This window comes from Ischnura elegans, chromosome 2 (assembly GCF_921293095.1).
Source record: "Ischnura elegans chromosome 2, ioIscEleg1.1, whole genome shotgun sequence".
NCBI lineage: Eukaryota > Metazoa > Arthropoda > Insecta > Odonata > Coenagrionidae > Ischnura > Ischnura elegans.
The window spans coordinates 139,448,954-139,459,594 of record NC_060247.1 but is presented as its reverse complement, the minus strand read 5'-3'; the positions used below and the strand labels follow the sequence as shown (position 1 = coordinate 139,459,594).

Genomic DNA, 10,641 nt, shown 5'->3' with positions numbered 1-10,641 from the left:
GGCTGAAGTTGGCTGCCTTACGGTCGCACGAGATGTCACGCTCGCTCCGATGGGGTTGCCCGAGGGAAGTAGCGAGGGGGCGCACCCAGGCCGTCAAATGGGCCACCTCTTTAGGCATCGCGACCCCTTTCCTCGCCCATTCGTGGCTTACCCATTGACCCACCGACATCTGCAGGGAGAGAGAGCAGCGTCTGTAGCGTGTGACCTTGTCTACCTCCCCCTCTCGAGAATTCGGGGGGAAGTACTGTAGGAGGGGGGGTGTTCATGCTCCCCCCCTCTTCGAAGAGACCGCTTCTTCTTCCGCGAGAGAGGAGAGGGTGCCGGATGGGATGCTGGAAGGAGTGGAGATGTTCCCGGCTGCCTCCCCTCCCCCGTTTTCGGACGCCGCGCCATATAAAGAGCCCCGCACACGGCCCTCCTCATCATTCGCTTGTGAATCACACACCGCGGAGACTGGGTGAGCCCACAAGAGCCACACTCGACTCGCACGCCTTCCTTTCGCCTATTCGCTGCCACTTCCCTTCGCCGCAGACGAAGCAATCATGATTCGCGGCCGCCTCTTCGTGGCGCTGGCCCTCGCTTGGGCCTTCGCCTCCGCATCGCCCCTCGCCGCCCCTTCCGTCGACCCCGATGACCTGGTGGGCTCCGTGCGCGCCTGCTTCCAGTCCGGGGGCTCCCTGACCTCGTGCGTCAAGGGCCGCCTCTACTCGGCCGTGGACCGCGCGCTCGACGCCAACGAGGATGGATTCAGCGTGGTGGAGGGCGTGCAAGTGGTGAAGACTAACGACGAGGAGGCTCCCGAGGAACAGCCCAGGTCCCTGGATGACTCTTCGATCGAGGACGCCGTGTGGAGCCGCGTGTCCCGCTACCTCCGCACGCACACCGTCAAGGTTGACGTGAAGGGCTCCGAGGTCGCCGAGTCCATCTCGAACGTGGGCCGCACCCTGGGAGACGTGGCCGATTCCCTCGGCTTCGGAGACGACAGCGTGGAGGAGAGCGGACGCAAGAAGGGTGAGATACACTGCTTTTACCGTGCCCCGCACCCCATGCGCTGGTGACTCCAACGACCGAGTCTATCAAGGGTCGAACAGAAAGTCCTATACTTGGCGAGTGCACGATATGACCACCGGTTCCTTTTTTAATGCATGAAAATTATTAGCTCAGCACGCAAATTCAATGAAATTTAAAGCGGATTCGTCATAGATTTATAATATCCATTTTTTGTTCTCCTGTAAATATATACAACCTTTTTGCATATTAGCCAGTCGTAAACATGTACGACTCCTAGTAATTTTTTTGAATTATGGTCTAAAACATAAAAAAGTTTTGCTTTTAAATTGGTTCTGCTTTTTACATTGGCGAAATATTTCAAGTATTAAAAAATTGTCTCCATCGCAGAAAACGGTGAGCATAAAATCATTTCTATGGATAAATAAAAATTAAAAAATTCAAACTCTTAATAAAATACTTTCAAAGTTTTAATAAATCATCTTTTTCTAAAGCTTTGTGCAAGGGTTACTTAAAAAGGGTCTTCTTCTGGTTACAAGGTTTACTGTTTTCTAATAACTACCTCTTCGCGTACGGTGACCTTATTATCTAAAATATACCTACAATATAAGTGGTGGTCATTCTGGGCACATGCCATGTATTGGGCTCTTCCGAAATAGCTTTCTTCCAATAATTTCAAGTATCTATTCATTGTTGGTCGATTCAATTCTGTTCGTACATCCAGAAATTGCTCATCATATTTAAACTTCCTCTCCCTTTTGGTAATTTTTTGTAATGGCAAGAACGTAGAGATGCCGGTTAGTTGACCCCTTCATTTTCTTATGGCAACTATCCGTTGGACGACGACCAGCACCTCTGTTTACACTGTCACTTGTCGCTCTCGTTGGCACTTGCTCCTCTTCTGCGACACCGCAGCGAGTGCGCGCATTCCTATTTGCCTTTTGCACTCTCCGAGGAGTTTCCCTTCCCTGCTCGCGACTCGCACTCTTCATTCCACACTGTTATGTCAACTCCGAGAACTCGAAGAGAGCCAACGCCATAAGCGCTGCTGATGCAAAAACATTAACGAGGAAAGGAAATCAGAGCCGAATAAGCCAACCGTCAGTGGTCTCAGCACCATGCGATTCTAAGTGGATTCCCGTGATAACTCCAACGCAAGAAGCGAAAATTCCAACTCATTGAGTTCAAATCAGTCATGGTTTTTGTCATGAGTAAAACAAAACACAACGCCAACACCAGGCATGAACGAATATCTCAGAATTCAAAACCAAATATTTTCCTAGGTTTAACTAAAGAATTCTAAATGCATTTTCAGCGCAACGTGAGAGCGATAGTTCACACGCATTTAACATTTGTTTACGACGCCACAATTTTGAGAAGGAACTTCAATCCAAACGATTGGAATAGAGCTAAATAACTAAGTTGTTTCACTTGTAACATTCTAAGAAGTGTCATTGAAATTATGTCCATCGTACATTATTAAAGTGTCATTTAAGTAGGTAGGCCAATTTTAATGCCATTTATATTGCTCTTGCGTCGATAAATTAATTTTACGCACCTAGCTGTTGGGGGGTTTTCACGAAAACAAACAGCACAGGTCGTCTTGGGATATTTAGGCGAATTGGCCGATTGGAATACTTCCAACTGCCCACATTCCTCCACTAAGGAGGCCCACAAGTCGCCCACAAACTGGTCCACTGAACTCAAAAAAAATTCGGTGAGCCGCAGAGGTGATTGAGGGGGCGGGGGGGGGGGTTGAACATATAGTATCTCCTCTCTCTCTCCGCGGCGGCAGCAGGTGGGTGAATCCCGTTACGAGGGGAGGGAGGGTTGAAATGGGGGGGAGGGACATGTAAAACGAGTGCGATTGAGGACGGGGGGGGAAGGAGGGGGGTTGTATATGGGGTGGGGGAACCCTGCTTCATCCATCCTCCACTCCTCCTTATTAATCCACTTTCATATCCGCCCCTATATGGGTCGCTTCCTCGTGATCACGCGAAGATCGCCCTCGGGCCGGCAAAAGGAGGCCAACGCAATCAAAGGGTCATCCCAATGTTATCTCCGTCCGGGGATCCAACGAATTCAGCTCAACAGGTGAAGTGGCTAGCATGACCACCCACCAGAGGGTCACTCCAATACACGTTGCGGTAGATTATCTTCAAAACGTTCATCTTGGCTTGATAATGCCTACTAGATGGTTGATCAGCATGCTTTTACCGATTCACGTAATAATAGCTTATATCTGTTTAGAAATGTGATTTACCAAGAAAGTAAGGATTTCGGCGCAGCATCAAATAAAAAAAATTTAATTAGATAAGTTTTATCAAAACGACTTGATCTCTGAGACCAAAAACGGTCGTATTGAAATGATTTTGGTAATTCACCGCAGGTTTCCATCGTAATTTCCTCGGTAGAGAGGGTGGACGTTATTGGCTAACCTCTCCATTAAAGAGTTCATGTAAACAAGTTGGTTATGAGGAATATGTGATAGAAACGGAGCTTTTGTTCTAATCATGACGCACGTAAGTCAAATTAGAAGCATTACATACTACCTTGAGCCGTAGTTTTATACCGATATACCGCCTTTTGTTTTGACACCATGCATTCACCTGGTGAGAGTTTCCACAATACGGCCAAAATATCGACAAGAACCTCACCAAAACAGTGAGGGTTTGTTCACTTCAACTCCAAACCATAATTCGCGATACGAATCTGGTTAACGGAAGGGAAATGTAGGCTGCGGGGCAAAAATAAATATTCCAAATGCAACCACCATTCACTCATTAATATGACATAAAGTTCTCGCTCGCTTTCCATAAAAAACGAGGACGTCATCAGTTTCTTATAATCGTTCAGAGGTGAGAAGAGGGAAGAAATCGATGTAGAAGAGCCTCGGGGCCGATGCGAGGAAGAGAGTAGTAGTGGAGAGGCTGTGACCCGCTCGGTAGGAGTGCGTGGCGTCATCAATTCACACCAGATTGGGTTGAGTCCGTGTATTTTGTGATGCGAAATGATCGATGATTAGGAGATGGATTGAAAGACGGAGTGAATACTGGTCAGTGGTTATTGTTTAACACTTAGCAGAGAGGAGAGAGATGCGCTGCGCTCGTTTTGGGCGCGATTCTTTAGGAGGAATGTCGCTTGGCTTTCGGGAAACGCGGAAGGAGGTGTTGATATCGCGGTGTGAGCAGCGGTCACGGAAGGGGGAGGGGGAGGCGTATGGGAGAGGGTCAAGTTGAAGGGCTGACTGACCTAAAAGAGTTGATCGCCCGCGAGACGGGTTCCCAGGCGGGCGGGAGGGGGATTTTAGGAATCGACCTGCACTCATCGAATTTCCCGCCTCAGCACACACGAACTACGCTAATTGCAAGGGAGAAAATTCATTCACCATGACGCAAACTTTAAACCAGATAGCTTAAAAAAAGAATAATTACCTAATTCATTATTTGTTACACTCCACCAATTTTCACGGGCATAAAAATATTTAAAAACTCATCGAATCGCATGAATACTTGAGAATGATCAAACAAAAGCATCGTAATTAACTATTCAGCGAAGAGAGATCAGTTTATTCAAGAGAAATAAATATTTTCTTTGAGAAAATGAATGGTTCAAAAGCAAAAAAAAAACGGAAAATTCTTTTCGTCAGAATCGTTTGAAGTATAAGCTATTTTATCGATGAATTTAGTCAACAGCTAGCAACTACTAAAATTGAGAGTTCTTCTGATAACCTGGTGAAAATGGTTGAAAAAACCTTTTGAGCCCATGATTCGATAAGTAAGTGACTGCAGTGGATTAAATGGAACCTTTCTGTCGAGAGTACGGTTGAGTAAAGCGCAATGGTTTTGCCGAAGTGGGCGTGGTCTAATCGTTACCATAGCGACCTCTCACATTCAAACCCTATTCACCAGACACATCATCCAACAGTGCAGTTATTTTTAAATCACATATTTCAAGCTGAAACGATTATTCTCAGTTTATTTCTTTTATCCTAAGGACTTTAAATCCTGATTGAGCAGAAAAATACTGCTCGCGACTGAAATAACTGAAGAGTACGCAATAAATAATATTTATTGTATCGGAAATCACAGATAATGACGCTAAATCAATTCATACTGCCTAATTAATGAGAAATAGATTATTTTTTGCGTTTACGCATTTAATTGATTCTATATCAAATCAGGAAATAATATAAATAATGCTCAAATGTATAAAATCCAAAGATTTTGGCGATGGAATAGAATTTGCTCTGCCTGACTATCAACATTACTAAATCATCATTTAAATCACTCCTAGTTGTTTCAAAGTTCTCAAATCGGTTAGTGAATTTATGTCTTATAGAATTCCAATAAAAATTCATTCTTTATATTTTTTTAATCTTAGGCATCTTTGATTCAAAAATTGAATTTTCAAATGACTTATTTCAATCGTTATCAGGATATCCTAGTATGTCATCTTACGCTTCTGAATCACCTCTGCGCGACTAGTCTTCCCATCATTTGTGTTCATCATATTCTCTCTCTCTCTCTCTGCAGTCAAGAAGCTGAAGATCCTCCTCCCCCTGCTGCTGCTCCTGAAGCTGAAGATCGCCGCTCTCATTCCACTGGCCATCGCCGCCATCGCCCTCATCGCCGGCAAGGCCCTGCTCATCGGCAAGCTCGCGCTCGTCCTCGCCATCGTGCTGGGTCTCAAGAAGCTCTTCTCGCAGGAAAAGGTGGTCACGTACGAGGTGGTCGCGCACCCGCACCACTCCCACTCGCACTCGCACGGCTCGGTCGATGACTCCTACTCGGCGGGCGGATACTCGGCCGGAGGCGCCGGGGGATACAGCAGCAGCGGGAGCGGCACCAGCGGCGGCTGGGGACGCAGCTTCGAGGTGCAGGGCGCCGCGCCCGTCGGCTGGGAGCCACAGGACCTCGCCTACAGGGCGCACCAGCCGCAGCCCGCAGCACCCAGCACCCAGCAGTGACGGACTCGGTACGTATTGTCGAGGATGAAAGGTTTTACCCACCATCATGAGAATGCAGGGAAAAATCTCTCCATCATCACTTCCATTGAAGTAAGCTTAAACTTACATTGAGCAAGTTTTGGGGTGCTAAGCGCCACGATCTATTTTAGCTATCTAGTGGATGAACAGAAGATCCACCCCTTTTGCAGAGAGAACACAGAAAAATATATATTAACCATCACTTTTATTGGTTCCTCTTCACTTTCTCTTGAAACTCGCTTCCCAAGGGTGGTTTGTGTCGCCTCCTTGACAGCGTGAGATTGAACCGCTCCCTGTCTTTCTGCTCCCATTCGCACCCTGGAGCCGTCGTCATCATCTCAATTGCACCTCCGTCATTCATTATCCATCTCATGCTTCCCCTCCTGAAGAAAAGTCTTCGACTTGTACTCCATAGTGAATCCTCGTGCGGTGCTGGCGGGATCTTCATCATTCACATTTCCATGATAAAGTAAATCTTTCTAGTCCTCCTATCGCTAATCAAATATTCCCGACGTTCCATGAAGTCAGCACGTAATTTTATCACGATAAATTTTAAGTTAATCAGATAATGAAACTGTGAGAGGTCATAAAAAACGTTGGGTCCGTCTTATTATCGCGCGTTACACCCGAATCGTTTAAATTCAACTTTTTCCTTATTCTAAATTCTTAAGTATATACATTTTTCCACTCAGACGACCTCATGCAAATCTACCATGCATCATGTCAAAATGTTTCACCTTCCATCCGGTCAAAATTTTCACTGAACCCTCACGCGAACGCATAATCGCCTTACATAACAACATTTGAGAATACTAATTGCAATGAGACTTACTCCACATTAAATTTTAAACTCTGGATTCATTACAGACAATAGGGACTCATTGGTGACAAATATAAAAGACAAATAAGTAGATACACTGATTTCATAACTTTTAACATCCTTCATTGCACGGTTTTCTCGATTCTGTGTATGTTGTCATGCAGAGAATTAGAATTCTTAAGATAAAGAAGCGTAACAATGTCATATTTTATAATGTTAACGCGGTGTAAATCAACCAACCAGACTATTTCCTTCTTATCTCCAAATAAATAGATAACTGCAAAAATGATTTTTAGAGCTCTTTGTGATATTTTAAGTGATTGAGCAATTCTAAGGCAAGCAAAGTTAGAGGAAAACGGCTATTATCCAAGTATTTTTCGGATGAGAAGTTTCCTGATACATAGAAACGCGAATAATCACCAAAGTAATACCTAATAAGGAAAGTCAATAATTTCAACTGTAACAATACCTTTCTTCTTGACCTTTGACCGCATTAATTAAGTCATTGCCACATTTTATGTACATGTGAGGATGTTCGATCTTACATTGTTGGCCAAACAAAAAATATCAAATTGACATATGCGGTAATTAAAGAAGTAGGAGAGAATATCGCTGATGACAATATTGAACATATTATCTATACTTGGCAGATATGAACGAGATTTGAAAAAGTGACAGGATATATAATATGCAGTATATTCCGATCCCTCTAATTTTTTCAACGAATCGAAATTTCATTATAATATAAATTAATTTTTAACGGTTGGAGAAATTATACTACTATGAATTACAAATAAACTTTCTCCGATATTCAAAATCATTGATGTGTTTTAAAATGCGGAAAAGTTTGCATTTGAATTAAAATAACTCGAGCCTTAAGTACTTACATTCATTTCGAAGACATTTAAATAACGATAAATACTCAAAGCATCAATAACCTTCCACAAAAGACATTACAACGATTTCCAATTATTTTCGGGATTTGATCAAACCAAGGGAGCATTATGAGAACTATCAATCACCCTATCAATCAATAATGATTTTATATGCGCTCGTTTTGCAAAGGATATTTACAGTCGCAATTTTGAAAGGAAATATTCAACGAATTAATTCAGAGTCGTGCTTTATCTTACCAGTAAGTTACCACTAAATGCATTCCAAGGAAAGTACAGGCAAGTCTAGAAATATGCTTTCATTCTTTTCTGTGGACCCAAAACCTTAATAGAAACTGTTAGTGATATTCCACTACGCGCTTGTGACTTCTCTGAATAGTAGAGGGACACCAGTATTCGGATTTGCGCCAGTACCATTCTCTGTAAGAAAGTGGCAGGCAATGTCGTACATTTCCTGTAATCTCTAAAGCACTCTTCCATACTCACGGTAAGTATATGCCAAGCGCACACTTTGAAGTGAGGGAAGGTGGACGTGAATGCTGTAAATAGCTTACACACAAGAATACAAATGCAAATATGCTAGTATCCTTGGGGTGACGCGAAGTCTAAGAATCGAAGAGACATCTTCATGTTTCCTTCGAGGTTCCACTCTTCCCCGCAATATTTGCCAACTGCGTCAGGTCCACTGAGAAGCTTTAAAAAGATTTCAAGAGTTTTCCACAAAAAAGTCCACACAACAGCGTTGGTGAACGCAAGGAACGCTCTATCCCTGATATGTATCATCAACGGACATATGCAGTACATGCATATTTTAATTAAATGCAGTATACTTTACGTATGCCCTTAAAATTTGTGAAAGCAATCGAGGCACCAAAAAATCATAAAATTTCATCGCTTTCCAAAGAAAGTAAAATCTCATTCTTTGCCCCACAATTCCGACATGAAAGGAGGAAATGTTCATCCATGTTTTCAATAGGTAAAACTCATTTTCCTGAGCAGGCGGAGGTCAAATGATGAGAGCTCGCATTCCGTATCGAGCGAAATTAGCGTCGCCGGATTTTTCGGCCGCGCCACCCACTCGAGTTCACTGCCAAGGATAACTGCTTCGCTCACCTGTTGCTCCGTCAAAATAAACACCCGCGCAGCGTGACTCAGCGTCTTCCGCATCTCGTCGCTTTGAAACCCCACTTCCTAGCTCACTCAGCACGATGGGCTCGCTTGCTCGCTCCTCGTTATTTGAATTCAGGTTGATTGCATGCAGATGTGAGACTTGGTGAGCATGTAATCTTCCCCATTTAGCCGTTCTCTCATTTGTTTAAATAATAATCGTGTAAGCCTATGCCCACTTTTCTCGAGTTGTTGACGTTATCGCAGTACTGGTTCACTTATTCAGTTCAGGAGTAATCTTTAATCGAGGTAAGACATTGCTAACATGAGTGTAAGCAATTACTACCATCACGAGGCCCATTCACGGAAAGCCGAGGAGAAATAGGGAATAATACGTGACACGATTGATTGCATCCACTTATCCAGTTCTCTTTTTCTCTCCACAGATAGCGCCAGAAGCGTCGCATCCACCGCAGTTTGCCGGCGCTGCGCCTAGAGCTCATGCCCCCGCCGATGCCTGGGCCCGCCCCCCTACCAGGGGGGCCGCAAGTACACCAGGGGGCCACGCACCCCCCGATATCATCGGCCCAAGGCATCGGGGGCGGGGATGTCAGCTGACGCGACCGACTGGCTCGGCCGCGTCTCACAACTACATCTCTCCGTCCAGTCACAATTTCATTAATTTATTAATGTTAACACATTACAATAATAATTAATTTATATCCTTTATTAAGGCTCGTATTTATACCATATATTTTTTGTAATCGACGCTCAGCTTCCAACAGTGGACAATCTTTCCTCGGGACAGCACGCGGCACTCAGACTTACATCTGTCTTTCTTTCATCTTTGTCTGCAAATGGGACTCAACTAAGATCCTCTATGCTTCCGCTTTGACTCTGGGACTTGACAATAAATCCTCCTACGCTTCCGCGACCCCTGCTGCCTCGTCGGCTCACCCAATCCGCCCCTGCACTCGAAGGGAGCTTGACTTTTTTTTCGCCTTTCCGGAAAAAAAGACGTCAGGCCCTGTAGACACTCTGGCAGGGAATTCTTCCCAAAAGCTATTTTCCCCTCCTTCGCTGCTTGCTTGCTACCTTGACGGCTTGCCTTCCTACCTTGCTCAGACCCTTCGCTTCGCTTAACCCATTCTGCAAAACGAGTGGCCGCCGCGTGCTGCGAACGAATTTTTATTATATTATAATTCTTATTTCTCCTGATCTCTCTGTGTGACTCATGACGAAATTTGTAAGCGGACTTGTACCTCAAGTGATTAAAGACATACCTCGCTCTCTCCATGCATTCCCGCGATGCGACTTTTAACCACTCACCCACTGACAATGGTGACTTCATCGACCCCCGACGAATAATTCCATATCGACAATCACCAAGACATTATTACAGCTAACTACATACGCCAAAAGGACAATAGTGTCAATACCGCTTCTTCACCCGTCCATTGCTGCCGTTGTTTATACAATTACTGTATAATAATCCTTGTACAATCTTGTCATTCAATTTTATAACTTAGAAATCAACTTCTCATTACTCACCTATTTTTTCCCAATGATGAACATTGTATAAAAAAGCGCGTGCTCTGTTGCACCGCTGTACATAGTGTGTATAGATATATAACTTCTCCGTTTAATAACTTCGGAATGTTTATACGAGTATCTACAACCCTCTCGCTATTCCTGACCTTCAAACTTTCATCGTGACTATTGTAATTATACTTCTCCCAATTTCTCTCCTTACCTACAGTTTCTGTGCTCGCTAGTGTTCGAAGTAGTGTGCTCTTTTCCCGTTACTATCCTCCTACGAAAATCCC

General features: G+C 44.2%; 1 protein-coding gene across 1 annotated transcript; it reads left to right on the top strand.

The window, feature by feature from the left end:
* Positions 1-417: 417 nt before the first annotated feature.
* On the top strand, positions 418-10,139 carry LOC124174167. Its single transcript, XM_046553276.1, has 3 exons — positions 418-1,011; positions 5,544-5,985; positions 9,262-10,139. The coding sequence occupies exons 1-2, from the start codon at positions 543-545 to the stop codon at positions 5,975-5,977; spliced, it is 903 nt and encodes a 300-aa protein (XP_046409232.1). The 5' UTR covers positions 418-542; the 3' UTR covers positions 5,978-5,985; positions 9,262-10,139.
* Positions 10,140-10,641: the final 502 nt, after the last annotated feature.

What these genes read in the sequence shown, in the direction of transcription:
- LOC124174167 (XM_046553276.1), top strand. Translation starts at nt 543, where the DNA reads ATGATTCGCGGCCGCCTCTTCGTGGCGCTGGCCCTCGCTTGGGCCTTC. An exon ending in GGAGAGCGGACGCAAGAAGG is followed by an intron (nt 1,012 to 5,543) that starts GTGAGATACACT and finishes CTCTCTCTGCAG; the next exon opens with TCAAGAAGCTGAAGATCCTC.